The 15,569-nt window shown below is 47.8% G+C and overlaps 1 protein-coding gene across 1 annotated transcript in view; it reads right to left on the reverse strand.

The window, feature by feature from the left end:
- Nucleotides 1–874: 874 nt before the first annotated feature.
- Nucleotides 875–15,569, reverse strand: part of ALMS1 (ALMS1 centrosome and basal body associated protein) — a 62,317-nt gene continuing 47,622 nt past the window's right edge. Inside the window, exons 13-19 of the mRNA XM_069856588.1 lie at nucleotides 13,899–14,013; nucleotides 12,129–12,308; nucleotides 9,759–10,003; nucleotides 7,619–7,802; nucleotides 6,613–6,676; nucleotides 5,605–5,704; nucleotides 875–1,477 (exon numbers count right to left, since the gene is read on the reverse strand). Coding sequence (XP_069712689.1) covers nucleotides 1,433–1,477; nucleotides 5,605–5,704; nucleotides 6,613–6,676; nucleotides 7,619–7,802; nucleotides 9,759–10,003; nucleotides 12,129–12,308; nucleotides 13,899–14,013 — 933 coding nt within the window. The 3' untranslated portion in view covers nucleotides 875–1,432. The remainder of the gene's footprint in view (nucleotides 1,478–5,604; nucleotides 5,705–6,612; nucleotides 6,677–7,618; nucleotides 7,803–9,758; nucleotides 10,004–12,128; nucleotides 12,309–13,898; nucleotides 14,014–15,569) is intronic.

Consider the following 15,569-nt stretch of genomic DNA (forward strand, 5'->3'; position numbering starts at 1 on the left):
CGTATCGCAATAGCGTTCAAATGATGAGTAAACAGGAAAAGACAGCTGAGGAAAAGTAAGTGGGTGTGCGCAGTGGTTTCCTATTTTCTGTACTCAAGATGTTCATAGATGTTCAGTTCAAAGAGCAGATGTAATAGTTCACCTAATTCTGCCAAGGCTGACACACAATACAGATTCTGACCTCTTTTAAGAACAGTTTTGGTCAAGAAACTTTTCCTGATGTCCAAGCTGAATTTGCCCTGGTGCAACTTGAGGCCATCTCCTCTTGTCTGCCACATGAGAGAAGAGACCAACCCCCACCTCACTACAACCTCCTTTCAGGGGAGAAGATCTCCCCCTCAACCTCCTTTTCTCCAGGCTAAACAACCCCAGCTCCCTCAGCTACTTCTCACAACCCTTGTTCTCCAGCCCCTTCCCCAGCTCCGTTCCCTTCTCTGGATGCGCTCCAACCCCTTCTTGGAGTGAGGGGCCCAAAACTGAACCCAGGATTTGAGGTGTGGCCTCACCTGAGCCAGGTCCAGGGGCACAATCACCTCCCTGGACCTGCTGGCCACGCCGTTTCTGATCCAAGCCAAGATGTCGTTGGCCTTCTTGGCCACCTGGGCCACTGCTGGCTCATGTTCAGCTGCTGTCAACCAGCCCCCCCAGGTCCTTCTCCTCCAGGCAGCTTTCCAGCCGCCCTTCCCCAAGCCTGGAGCTGCCCGGGGTTGTTGTGTCCCAAGTGCATGACTCAGCACTTGGCCTTGCTGAATCTCATCCTGTTGGTCTCTGCCCATGGATCCAGGTTGTCCATGTCCCACTGCAGAACACAGCACACCAGAGAACTTTGAGTCAGGAGAGGCTGATCACAGCAAAGAAAGACAGCAAACCAAGCAAAAGCTCAGTGAAGTCATGACTGCTCCACACTAAAATTATCCCGTTCCAACAACCTTGGAGGTTGTGAAGTTCTCTGTTGGGGAGAGTAAGAGGTGAGCACGGCCGGAGAGCGAAGATACGTTTCAGGATTGCTGCAATAGTTACTACAAACCAATGTGACGTTATTTATTTAAGAGTCTTTTTTCAGTACAAAACATTACAAATAAGTTTTCTACATTGAAATAGGAAATAAAAAAATAGAAATCATTGTTAAAAACTATTAAAAATAAATATATAAAACTGCCGCTCCAGTCAGGTGGTTTATAAACACATCACGAGCCAAGTTCTTCCAAATTTAACTCAACAGCACTACAAAAATCAGGCATTTATTTCAAAACTCATCATTTCTATCAGATCATTGATTCTTAAATAGGGCAAGATTATCTTAGTACAAAAATGACACAAGCAAACAGACACGGCACAAGTATTTACTGCATTATCGTTTGCCCATCACAGCCTCCTCGGTGCCGCACAGTTTCGAAGCACGAGGCACCTTTGCTTGAACAGCAGATCTTTATCAGTTCCAAGGCACCTTCCTCCCTAAGACCTGGTTGGTGATTTTCTGAAAGAGCAAAGCAAAGCGACAGAGATGAGTTTCATTCCTCTGAAAACTAAAAACACTGAGCACAAAGAGAGGGTTTTGCACAATAAACAACTGAATAAATTCATAGAATCGTGGAATGGGTTGGGTTGGAAAGGACCTTAAAGCCCATCCAGTTCCAACCCCCTGCCACGGGCAGGGACACTTCCCACTGGATCACGTCGCTCAAAGCCCCATCCAACCTGGCCTTGAACACCTCCAGGGATGGGGCAGCCATGACTCCTCAGGGAAACCTGGGCCACCTCATCATCAAGAATTTCTTCCTAACGTCTCATCTAAATCTTCCCTCTTCCAATTTAAAGCCATTCCCTCTCATCCTATCACTCCGTTTCCTTGGAAAAGGTCCCTCCCCAGCTCTTCTGGAGCCCCTTCTGGAATGGGAAGCTGCTCTGAGGTGTCTGTAGAGCCTTCTCTTCCCCAGGCTGAACAACCCCAACTCTCTCAGCCTGGCCTCAGAGCAGAGGTGCTCCAGTCCTTAGATCATCATCGTGTCCTCTTCTGGAGGTAGCAGGCTGCTGCCAGTTGCCATCAGCAGCATGTGATGAAGGAAGGGTCAGGAAAGCAGCAAGAAGGATCTGCTGGTGAGCACAACCACAAGCTACCACCACCAGAACCTTGCAATTTATTTCTGCATTGCTGCTAATCATCAACTGAGGGATGGATTGCAGGATGTGTCAGTTCTGCTGAGCTCCGTGTGGCTTGTGAGGTCCCTGTTGTGTAGCCCGGGTCATTCTCAACGTACCACCAGAGAACACACTCTGCCTACATACACATGTATAAATCCAGCAAAGCTGGATCTCAGTGTGAAAACGTCCCAAATATAAAGGGTCTTCACACCACAAACCCCCGATCAGTCCTTACGGCTCACAGGCCACTTCGTAATCCAAGAAGCAAACCCAGCGAGCGATTCGATGTCATCTGCCCTGTCTGCTCTGCTTCCAGGAAGCAGCTACAAACCCAAATTCTGAACATGTTGCTGACAGGAGAGAAAACGCAGCCAAGGGGATGGAAAACAAGCAATAAAAACACTGTAAAGCAGCGAGCGGAGAACAATCCCGTTTCACATCTCTAGAAACCTGTGCCTTTTCCTTTGGGGTAGTGACACCTTGTGGCCTCTGTCTTGCATTGGCACTAAAAGACACACCCCCCCTCCATAAACAAAACGCTTGGTGTTCTTAAATGCTCACAGCTTTTATAAGGGGTTGAGGGAAGCACATAAATTAATAACTGCAAACTGCTGCCCCTTCTGGAGGTTTCTCCCATGCTCCCTATTTACGAAAGCGACATCTGACAAGGGTGAATCTCAAGGGGTTCAACCAGGCCAAGGACAAGATCCTACACCTGGGTCAGGACAATCCACAGTTTCAATCCAGGCTGGGAGATGACGTGATTGAGAGCATGAGGAGAGCTCTGAGGAGAAGGACTTGGGGTGCTGAGGGATGAGAAGCTTGACAGGAGCCAGAAATATGCGCTCACAGCCCAGAAACCAACCGTGTCCTGGGCTGCATCCAGAGCAGCGTGGCCAGCAGGGCGAGGGAGGGGATTCCATCCCTCTATTTCTCTCTTGTTAGACCTCATCTGAAGTCCTGTGTCCACTTCTGGAATCCCCAACATAAAAAGGAGATGGAACTGTTGGAATATGTCCAGAAGAGGCAACAAAAATGATGCGAAGGCTGAAGCAACTCTGCTCTGAGGCCAGGCTAAGAGAGTTTGGGTTGTTCAGCCTGGAGAAGAGAAGGCTCCACGGACACCTTTGAGCAGCTTCTAGTACCCAAAGGGGCTCCAGGAAAGCTGGGGAGGAACTATCTCCAAGAGCCTGGAGTGACTGGGCAAGGGGAATGGCTTTAAATTGGAAGGGGGAAGATTCAGATTAGACATTAGGAAGAAATTCTTCACCATGAGGGTGGGGAGGCCCTGGCCCACGTTGCCCAGGGAAGCTGTGGCTGCCCCATCCCTGGAGGTGTTCAAGGCCAGGTTGGATGGGTCTTTGAGCAACCTGATCCAGTGGGAGGTGTCCCTACCCATGGCAGGGGGTTGGAACTGGATGGGCTTTGAGATCCCTTCCAACTGAACCCATTCCACGATTCTATGATGGACAAGCTTCAGTAACAGGAAGAATTTGCATCTGATAAACTCACACAACTCATTTGCAGTTCACGGGGTCTGGCAGCTCTGGTTTGCGCGGCCATCAGATCAGAAACGTCTTGATAGAGCTTTCAGAACTGAAGGACACGCATAGCCCTTATCTGACTGGTATAATTTTATGCTCTACTTGAAATGAAAAGTACAAAGCGAGGGGACACTGGGACAGAACATCAGAGCCACGTGCATCCTTGGGATAACTTTGCTATCTTAATAAGGATGAGGATTTAACAACTCAAAAAATTAAGAACGCCTTTGCAACCCTCAGTCTCTTTCTGTGTTGCCCCACGTGGCCCATCAACACCTCCAAACAAGTACTGACAGCTTTTACTTTTAACTGTCCGGTCCGAGTGTGCTTTAAAACAGGTAATGGAAATTTTGTTCATATATATTTGCTAATTTGAGGCCTTACTTTGAGCCAAATAAACTCAGTTAGTTCTCATCTCTCAACCTGGATGCTTATTTAAGATGATTATTCTTGATTCCCCACAGCTACTGATGAGCGTCACTGCCTCTCAGCATGGAACGTCCCACATCGCAGCTGTCCTGCCTCACAATGCAAACAGTTTTGTTTGTTTCTCCTCCCAATATATTTCTAAAAAGCTGGTGTTCATCTCTTTTCTGAAGCATCGGCCCATAAATCACACCAAAATGTGCTTACAGTAGACGTACCTTTAAATTCTGGGGTGAAGATACTTCCTGTGAGCAAACACCACTTCAGGGAATCACAGAATCATTTGGTTGGAAAGACCTTTGAATCCAACCATACCTGTCCACCATTAAGCCAGATTCCTGAGCACCTCATCTACCCAGCTTTTAAACCCCTCCAGTGATAAGGACTCAACCCCCTCCCTGGGCAGCCTCGGACAGGGAACAATGACCCTTTCCATGAATTTTTTTTTTCTGGTGTCCAGCCTGAACCTCCCCTGGAGGAGCTTGAGGCCATTCCCTCTCGTCCTGTCCCCCGTCACCTGGGAGAAGAGCCCAGCTCCCTCCTCTCCACAACCTCCTTTCAGGTAGTTGGAGAGAGCAAGAAGGTCTCCCCTCAGCCTCCTCTTCTCCAGGATAAACACCCCCAGCTCTCTCAGACGCTCCTCTTCTTCTCCAGCCCCTTCACCAGCTTCGTTGCTCTTCTCTGGACTCGCTCCAGAGCCTCAACATCCTTCTTGTGGTGAGGGGCCCAGAACTGACCCCAGGATTTGAGGAGCGGTCTCACCAGGGCCGAGTCCAGAGGGAGAAGAACCTCCCTGGACCTGCTGGCCACACCATTTCTGATCCAAGCCAAGATGCCATTGGCCTTCTTGGCCACCTGGGCCACTGCTGGCTCATGGTCAGTCGCTGTCAACCAACACCCCCAGGCCCTTCTCCTCCAGGCACATTTCATCTACCCATCTTCTAAATTCCTCCAGAGATGATGACTCAATTCATACTCTTCCAGTGCCTGAGAATCCTTTCAGAGAAGACATTCTTCCTGATGTCCGATCTGAACTTGCCATCAGGAGAAGTTTCATGATCAAAAGGGTTCTCAAGCCCTGGCAGAGGCTGCCCAGGGAGGTGGTGGAGTCCCCATCCCTGGAGGGGTTTAAAAGCCAGGTAGACGAGGTGCTCGGGGATCTGGTTTAGTAGTGGATGGGTACAGCTGGACTCGAACTCAAAGGTCTTTTCCAACAAAGCAAATCCACAACTCTACAATTAATCAGGACCGTGTGCCCTTGTCTTTTTTCCATGAACCCTGTTCAGGTACTCAAAGATTTCAGATTAAGTAGAGAGATTCTTTCATTCCATTTTGACTGTTTGGATACTGATTAAATGCTAACACATCCTAATCACCGAGAAATGCAAATACCAGCAAAGGATTTATTTTTTAAATATCACTCTAATGGTTCTAACTGCAAGAAAAAAGTATTCTAAACATTCCACTATAAATACTTGGCCAGAACACTTACTGCTTTGTAAAGCTGTGCTTTGAGGCGGTTTGAGTTGTATTCCTTTCTTCTCTTCTCCTCTTCTCGTTTTTTCTGCACCTCTGGCAGCTGCTCATAGATGCTTAAGAGTGAAAACAAGAAGTCAAAAATAGGCATTAGGAAGGAACTTATTGATATTAAAAAAACCCCAAAGCATCCTCTGTTTTATCTTGACATTCTGTTTAAGGCTGCTGGCCAAGAGCATCACCAGAACATTTATTTGGGTGTCTCCTCGTGTCACACAGGGGAAATGTGGAATACACAGCAGTTGTGACACTCGAAATTCCCACATCCCAGAATGCTTTTCTCTTGCGAGCAGCACCCTCCTAAAAGCAATATTTACAACATTTAAATGTCTGTACAGCTGATCATGAAATGCTTTGTTTTGGAGGGGACCTCAAAGCCCATCCAGTTCCAAAGCCCCTGCCATGGGCAGGGACATCTCCCACTGGATCAGGTTGCTCCAAGCCCCATCCAACCTGGCCTTGGACACCTCCAGGGATGGGGCAGCCACCACTGCTCTGGGCAACCTGGGCCAGGGCCTCAACATGAAGAATTTCTTCCTAAATGTTCAACCTAAATCTCCCCTGTCCAATTTAAAGCCATTCCTTCTTGTCCTATCACTCCAGGCCATTTTAAATGTCCCTCCCCACCTTTCCTGGAGTCGCTTGCGATACTGGAAGCTGTTCTAAGGTCTCTGCAGAGCCTTCTCTTCTCCAGGCTGCTCAACCCCAACTCTCTCAGCCTGACCTCTTAGCAGTGGTGCTGCAGTCCTTGCACTATCTTCATGGCCTCCTCTGGACCTGTTGGATTTGATCCCTGCTTTCTTCATTCTACCTCCTTAGTTATGCCTTATCATACAGCTCCTTATTACTCACACTGAAAAAACTGAGTTATCCCCAACACTGACTGCAGATAGGATTCATCCATCTCCCCCACCCATTTACGCAGGTCACCCATCTCCAGGAAACAAAGTTTTCTCAACCTTACCGTTTAGACCTTTGAACCATTTCGCTCTTTGGAATTGTTCTTCCCTTTTCTTTAATCAGCAAACCTAAAGGGAAAATTTTGAGATAAGACAATGGTGAACAAGTCTGCTTCTCAAAGAATACAACAGCAACAACATGAGTCCTTTATACGTTATGGTTTCATAGAACCATTGAACGGCTTTGGTTGGAAAAGACCTTTACGATCATCGAGTCCAACCATTGATCCAGTCCTGCTGAGTCTGTCACTAGACCACAATCCCAACTATGAAATCTATTTCTCTTTTAACACACCTCCAGGGATGGGGACTCAACCATCTCCCTGGTCAGCCTCTGCCAGCGCTTGATGGCCCTTTCAGTAATGAAATTCCTCCCAAAATCCAACCTAAATCTCCGCTGGTGCATCTTGAGGTCATTTCCCCTGGTCCTGTCACTGCCTACCAGGGAGAAGAGACCAACCTCCACCTCGGTACAACTTTCTTTCAGGCAGTTGTAGACAGTGATGAGGTCGCCCCTCAGCCTCCTTTTCTCCAGGCTAAACAACCCCAGGTCCCTCAGCCACTCCCATAACCCTTGTTCTCCAGCCCCTTCGCCAGCTCTGTTCCCTTCTCTGGACACTCTCCAGCCCCTCAAGGTCCTTCTTGGAGTGAGGAGCCCAAAGCTGCACACAGGATTTGAGGTGTGGCCTCACCAGAGCTGAGTCCAGGAGCACAATCATTCCCAGCTCCTGCTGGCCACGGCGTTTCTGATCCAAGCCAAGATGCCACTGGCCTTCTTGGCCACCTGGGCCACTGCTGGCTCACATTTAGCTGAGCATCAATCAAGAACCCTTGGTTTTTCTCCTCCAGGCTGCTCACCAGCCACTCCTTTCCAAGACCTGAGCATTGCAAGTTACCAACAATAACGTTAAGTAACTGTAATACTTCTAATTAAAAACACACACAACCTTGACTACAAGGTGGAAATTAATTCATTCCTATCGAGCATACAAATCAGAACCGTGAAGGTACCTCTGTTGGACAGCACGTGATTCGCATTCATGTAGCCCTTTCTTTTCTCTGGAGGATTGAACAGCTCTTCTCGCTCGGCCTGCAGTACGCTCTGCATCTTCCTTTCCTCCATGACAAGCTTGAGATGCTTCACGCGCTCTCCGGAGCGAGAGATGAAATCGGGGCGATGCACTGCAAGAGCCTCCTATGATGGGATGACACAAACCAAAACCTAACGTGGTCACCCTGTCTCCCTACAGGAGCAATCGAGGTATCTAACACCAGGACAAAAGCATGGAAAAGCATCCCACCAAAGCAGTATTTGGTATAACAACTAAAATCCTAGATCCTTAGTCATGGAACAGTTTCGGTTAGAAGGGACCTCGAAGCCCATCCAGTTTCAACATGAACATGGGCAGGGACACCTCCCACTGGATCAGCGGCTCCAAGCCCCATCCAATCTGACCTGGAACACCTCCAGGGATTTGGCAGCCACCATTTCTCTGGGCAACCTGGGCCAGGGCCTCCCCACCCTCATCAAGAAGAATTTCTTCCTAACATCTAATCTAAATTTTTCCCCTTCCAATTTAAAGCCATTTCCCCTCACCCTATCCCTCCAGGCCATTGGAACCCCAGCTCTCCTGGATCCCCTTCAGGTACTGGAAGATGCTCCGAAGTGCTCTAGACTTCAGATCATCTCCATGGCCTCCTCTGGACCCATTCCAACAGTTCCATCTCCTTATGCTGGGGATTTCAGAACTGGACACAGGACTCCAGGTGAGGTCTCACCAGAGTGGAGTAGAGGATAATGAGCCAAAAAGAATTATGAGCAAAAGCAACAAAATCTCTTATCAAGAAAGCGCAGCATAATTCATAAAGACAGAAGATTCTGTAACTTATTGCAGTGTCCTTGCTACGTATCACTCGACACTTCAACATTAGTGCTTCGTTTTGGACCAGAAGTGGAATTTTGACATCAATCTCCTGGCGTCTACGTTTGTCACACATTTTTTTTTGCCACCACAGGGCACTCCCTGAGCACAGGACCAGATGCAAATGAAATGACAGAGATTTCAGAAATGCACCTAAATCACTGCTTCCCAACTTCGATTTCATTCGCTGCAGACAATCTCTTTCCGAAATATTTGTGCAACACCCTGTTATTTTTCCACAGGTCTTTAGGGTGACGACACCTGGTATGAAGTGCAGAACATACATACACGGCCACTGCTTGTGCTGTATGAATTAAAGCCCATTAGATGATGTGAGGGCTGGAGCACCTCTGCTAGGAGGACAGGCTGAGAGAGTTGGGGTTGTTCAGCCTGGAGAAGAGAAAAATCCTGAGGAGACCTTAGAGCAGCTTCCAGTACCTGAAGGGGCTGCAGGAATGCTGGGGAGCATTATTTCTGCATGGAAGCAAGTACGACTTCATGCTATCTCAGCTACAACCCCTCTAGTTCTTGAAGACAAATGGTTTAAGCCCTAAATTATCAGGTCAAGTCAAATACATTTGTGTGTAGTTGAAAGCCCAGAGAGGTGGTGGATGCCCCATCCCTGGAAACATTCAAAGTAGATTGGATGGGACTTTTAAGGAACCCAATCTGGTTGAAGATGCCCCAGCTCACTGCAGGGGGGTTGAACTGCATGACCCAGAGGTACTTAAAAAGCGTGTAGGTGAGGTGCTCAGGGATCTGGTTTAGTAGTGGTCAAGTACGATTGGACTCAATGATCTCAAAGGTCTTTTCCAACCTAGAGATTCTATGACTCTATGACCTGTAAGGGTCCCATCCAACCCAACCTATTCTATGGTTCTATGAAAGCCAGATTACCATAAGCAAACAATAACAATTCATTAATTTTCTTGGATTTGGTGGTGTTTTTAACGTTTGGCTGTTTGTTTTTAAGCAGGAGCGCTCTGTAACAGGTTGACTTCCACTGATTATAAAGGTGAAATAACAAAAGGGAACAATTCAGGTTTCCACAATGTCCATCCTAACTCCTGGAACCCTACTGAGATCCCAGTGGCCTCATAGCACAGAATCATAAAGCATCACAGAACGACCCGAGCTGGAAGGGACCCAAAAGGATCATTGAGTTCAACTCCTATCCCTGCATAGGACAACCCCAAAATTTACACCACATTGTCCGTGAACATCGCTACCTGTAGCGTGAGCCTCACAAATGGCTGCAAGGTCCTTTTTTCAGCATCTCTTTGTGGCACTGCTCGCTGAACCATGTTGCGGAGTTGCTGATCTTGCCAGTTCTTCTCTCGGAGAGGTTCTCTCCACAGCTTTGTGCTGGTCAATGGTTCAAACCAAGATGGACCAGGACCGGAAAAGGATTTGATCTGATTTTCTTTATGAGATTCAGATTTCCCATGTTCTGCTTGAACAAACCATGAAATCCCTGTTAAATAGAAGAATAAAGATTTGTAGGTGACACATGTCGCTCTTTTCCATCCCCATCTTTAGTCCCTCATGCCCAAGGTCTTAACTAAACACAATCTGTGGCCCTAACACAGCAATAAACTCTCACTCCAGTTTAATAACAGTGGGAGTCTGTAACAGACAGCTTTGAAACTGCCAAAAGAAGTCCCCAGAGGAGATCCTAGAAACCTCACTCTCCTGCTGCAGAGTTGAGATCATAGAATGGTTTGGGTTGGAAGGGATCTCAAAGACCATCCAGTTCCAACCGCCTGCCATGGGCAGGGACACCTCCCACTGGGCCAGGCTGCTCAAGGTCAGGGCGTCACCACCCTCATCATCAAGAATTTTTTCCTAACCTTCAACCTAAATCGTTCCCCTTCCAATTTAAAGCCATCCTCCCTCATCCTGTCACTCCAGGCCTTGGAAAAAGTCCTTTCCCAGCTTTCCTGGCGCGTCTTCAGGTACTGGAAGCTGCTCTAAGGTCTTCCTGGAGCCTTCTCTTCTCCAGGCTCAACAACTCCAACTCTCTCAGCCTGGCTTCAGAGCAGAGCTCATGGCCTCTTCTAGACCCATCCAACAGTTCTACCTCCTTTTTGGATTCCAGAGCTGGACACAGGACTCCATGTGGGGTCTCGACAGAGCAGAGTAGAGTAGGAGAATCCCCTCCCTCGCCCTGCTGGCCACGCTGCTCTGGATGCAGCCCAGGACATGGTTGGTTTCTGGGCTGTGAGTGCACGTTGCCAGCTCATCTTGAGCTTCTCATCCCCCAGCACCCCAAGTCCTTCTCCTCAGAGCTGCTCTCAATCACATCATCCCCCCATCCTGTATTGAAACTGCAGATTGCCCCAACCCAGGTGTAGGACCTTGCACTTGGCCTTGTTGAACCTCATGAGGGTCACACAACCCCACTTCTCCAGTCTGTCCAGGACCCTCAGGATGACAACCCATCCTTCTGGCGTGACAATCGCACCACTTGGCTTGATGTCACCTGTAAACTTCCTGAGCAAGCACCCAATCTCCCTGTCTCTTTCATCAATGAAGATATTAAACAACGCTGGTCCCAGCACAGGCCCCTGAGGGACACATCCACAATTACATGTTTTCAAGGACCCAAATGCTTTACATCTCCCAAATGCTATCTATGTAGGCGAGAATTAGATTACTCGCAGTTTACACACAAAATGGAATTTGAATGCCTCAGCGAGAGCTCTGAAGAGAGATTCTAAATGTTCTAAATGAAACTGGGGTGAGAGAGAATGATTTGTCCCTACAATGACACTGATGACTAAGGAAAATATTTTTAAACATTTAATCATGGCATCGTGGAGACTGATGGGAAAATTAAAAGAAAAGAAAGTCAGGAGGCTACAAAATCAGCCCAAAATTGCAACTCTAGCAAGAAGAGGGAGACTAGTCTCGTTCTTCTGGCACCACGTTTTGCCCTCAATTACTCCTGAAAAAGTCCTTGTTCTGTGTAAGGAACTGCTAAGAACTTTACATCTCCCTGAAAGGAGGTTGTAGCGAGGTGAGTGTTGGTCTCTTCTCCCAAGTGACAGTGACAGGGTGAGAGGAAACAGCCTCAAGTTGCACCAGGGGAGGTTCAGATTGGAAAGCAGGAAATACCTTTTCACGGGAAGGGTTCTCAGGGCCTGGCAGAGGCTGCCCAGGGAGGTGGTGGAGTCCCCATCCCTGGAGGGGTTTAAAAGCCGGGTAGATGAGGTGCTCAGGAATTTAATAGTGGACAGGAACAGTTGGACTCGACAATCTCAAAGGTCTTTTCCAACCAAGCCAGTCTACAATTTTCTACCTTTACTGGCTAGGTTGCACCTCTCAGCTTGACTGAAAATCCCATCATAACAAAGCACTGGAGAGTTTCCTTGACGAGGCATTTGTGTTTAAAACCCAGTGCTTAAACCCAGAATAAGAACTGCCTGTCCCAGTGATGTGTCCTACCTAACCATCCTCACTTATGTCGCTGGTTGCGATCCAAAGCTTTTGTGCTCTGCACAGAAAACGTACTTTTGACTGACCTTGTCATAAATGCAGCCTGCTCATTTTTGTCCTTTTTTACGCTAAAACATCACCTGGCTGTCCCTCCTGCTTACCCTTGCTTCCCGCTGCCCGATGATCTGTGACCACACCATCTGACTTTCCCGGAATACCATCGATGCGGTGCCAAGGTTCCTGGGGCCGTTGATTTGGCTGGTTGGGTCTTGGGGTAGGAAAGGTCATACCAACATCTCGAGTGTTTTTCTTAGTGGCGCTGTTGACAATCTCCAAGTCTCCTGTAGTTGAAAATGAAGCGGGAATGTCTTATTCCAGAGCAGCTGGAGGCCCGCGTGACATAGTTCTGGGGGTGACCCTCAATTTTCGCTCTGAAGCTGAAGAACCGCTTTCTTTATCCCACCTTCAAGGGGCAAATTCTTTTATATTTACATTTCCAATTCAAGGTGAGATTAGAGGGATTCAGGATTGTTCATTTTACTCAGATTATCATACAGTAAAGTGTGTAAACCAAGTATCTCAAGGAGAACAAGAAGATGGATAGATAAAGAGAGAGAGAAGACAGACAGATAAAAAAGGGTGTAGAGCACAAGTGTTATGACGAGCAGCTGAGGGACCTGGGGCTGGCTTAGCCTGGAGAAAAGGAGGCCGAGGGGAGACCTCACCACTCTCTACAGCTCCCTGAAAGGAGGTTGTGGTGACGTGCCTGTTGGTCTCTTGTCCAAGTACAAAGTCGCACCAGGGAGGTTTAGATTGGATATTAGGAACAACTTCTTCACTGGCAGAGGCTGTGCCGGGAGGTGGTGGAGTCCCCATCCCTGGAGGGGTTTAAAAGCCGGGTAGATGAGGTGCTCAGGGATGTGGTTTAGCAGTGGACAGGTATGGTTGGACTTGATGATCTCAAAGGTCTTCTCCAAACAAGCAATTCTATGAGCTCAAATACTACCAAGAAGACTACAAAATATTGCAGTTGCTGGCACAGGCCCACTAAATACGTTCTGTGAGGAACATGTCTTGCAGATCAAAGAAGATATTACAAAAATACAGGTAGTCCATTGAAACGGATCAGAGTTTAGGTTAATGAACTTAAGAGTGAGAAAATGGACTGCTACTCGAGCAGATCAAGAAAGAAAATGAACTAGCTCATTTTAATTACAGCAGAACATCTTCCTCTAGAGTATCCAACTGAATTTGAAGAACACTGTGCGTACACACCCAGCAGCAGAACCATAGAACGGGTTGAGTTGGAAGGTGCCTTAAAGATCATCTGATTCCAACTCCTCTGCGATGGGCAGGGACAACTCCCACTAGACCAGCCTGCCCAAGGGCCCATCCAACCTGGTCTTGAACACCTCCAGGGAAGGGGCTGCCACAACTTCCCTGGACAACCTGGACCACGGCCTCACACCCTCAGAATGAAGAAATTCTTCCTTACGTCTAATCTAAATCTGTCCCTCTCCAATTTAAAGCTATTCCCCCTCATCCTATCACCACAAGCCTTTGCAAACAGTCCCTCCCCAGCTTTCCTGTAGCTCCTTCAGGTACTGAAAGGTCACTATAAGGTCTCCCTGGAGCCTTCTCTTCTCCAGGCTGAAGAAGTCCAACTCTCTCAGCCCGGCCTCGTATGGGAGGAGCTCTAGCCCTCTGATCATCTCTGGGGCCTCCTCTGGACCTGTTCCAACAGTTCCATCTCCTTCTTATGCTGGAGATTCCAGACATGGACACAATATTCCAAGTGACCTCTTGCAAGAGAGGAATAGAATCGCCTCCCTCGACCTGCTATCATGCAATAGACTTTGGAGACCGGTTGCCAAAGAGATATAAAGCAGAAGCAAATACAGAAAAGACGAGTCTGGAAGTGAGCAACTCACCTGCCTGGATACCTTTGTTTAGCATCCGTGTCCGTCGCTTGGTAGTAAGAGCAGAGCTTGGCCCCCAGGAACTGCTGCTTGTGGAAGTTGAATCCGATGAAATGGAGATTGCCCTCTACGAAAACAAGCAAGAGAACAAAAATTCCTGAAATACTGACCAAACCAAGGAGAAAGCAGGTATTAAACAACAAATAGGCTACAGTCATCACTCTCTACTTGTACCTTGACTCTACTGTTATTTAGAATCTATGATTTAATTCTCTGGTGTTCTTCAATTCTATGATTTAGGTGTTTATCACAGGCTGAGCAGCGTCTCTTATTGCTACACCACAAAACAGCCAGCCTTGACTATCTCTCCACACACCAATGCACTTTCTGCATCCCATAGAATCATGGAATGGTTTGGGCTGGAAGGGACCTTAAAGATCATCCAGTTCCAACCCCCCCCACCATAGGCAGGGATTCCTCCCACTGCATCAGGTTCCTCAGGGCTCATCATCCTCAACATAAGGATATGGAACTATTGGAATGGGTCCAGAAGAGACCACGAAGAAGATGAGGGCTGAAGCACCTCTACTATGAGGAAAGGCTGAGAGAGTTGGGGTTGCTCAACCTCGAGAAGGCTCTGAGGAGACCTTAAAGTGGCCTTCCAGTATCTGAAGGAGCTCCAGGAAAGCAGGGGAGGGACTATTTCCAAGGGCCTGGGGTGATAGCACGAGGGGAATGGCTTTAAATTGGAAGGAGGAAGATTTCAACTAGACAATAGGAATAAATTTTTCACAGTGAGGGTGGGGAGGCCCTGGCCCAGGTTGCCCAGAGAAGCCATGGCTGCCCCACCCCTGGAGGTGTTCAAGGCCAAGTTGGATGGGGCTTGGAGCAGTGGGAGGTGTCCCTGCTCATGGCAAGGGGGTTGGAACTGTTTGATCAACTTTAAGGTCCCTTCCAACCCAACCATTCCATGATTCTACAATTCTAAGAACGTGTTTTTAGTTTCACAGAGCTATTTCAGCTCTAGGAGAGCGCAGACAGCTGTGGTAGAGCAGTATCTTCTTTCAGAGAAGAGAACTGAATCTGAATGAGTGCTCAGTAAGAGGGAAGAGAGCATGAAGTAAAGAAAAACCCAAGATAACCCATTTAGATGCACATGCAGCTCAGCCCACAGAAATAAACACAAGCAGCCACTCAACACTGAACGCTGTTTGGACCAAAATACGCAGTGCAGAGCTTTCAAAGCCCTTCAGCAGCTGAAGAGCGCAACCTTTTGCTTTGTACCTCCTACCAGATGGCACAGCTCGAAGAAGGCTTTAGAAATCACAGAAACTGGGAGAGATAAAAACCTGCTGGGATGGGTTCAACATCTATAAATAAAATGTTGTAACTAAGTTTGCTAGAAGCGGAGCTGACAAAAGGCTCACAGGAAAAATGGAGCTACAAAAAGCAGAGCTTGCCTGGAAAATGGGTGCAGCAGCTCTCCAGGAGCAGGGCTGTTGCTACGAAGAAACTGGTGGCGCTTAAACGCCCCCATCCTATCACTCCAGAAAAAGTCCTTGGAAAAAGTCCCTCCCCTGCTTTCCTGGAGCCCCTTCAGGTACTGGAAGGTCTCTTTAAGGTCTCCCTGAAGCCTTCTCTTCTCCAGACTGAACAATATGAACTGTTTTGAAGCAGCTTACA

The sequence above is a fragment of the Phaenicophaeus curvirostris genome, chromosome 4 (assembly GCF_032191515.1).
Source record: "Phaenicophaeus curvirostris isolate KB17595 chromosome 4, BPBGC_Pcur_1.0, whole genome shotgun sequence".
Lineage (NCBI taxonomy): Eukaryota > Metazoa > Chordata > Aves > Cuculiformes > Cuculidae > Phaenicophaeus > Phaenicophaeus curvirostris.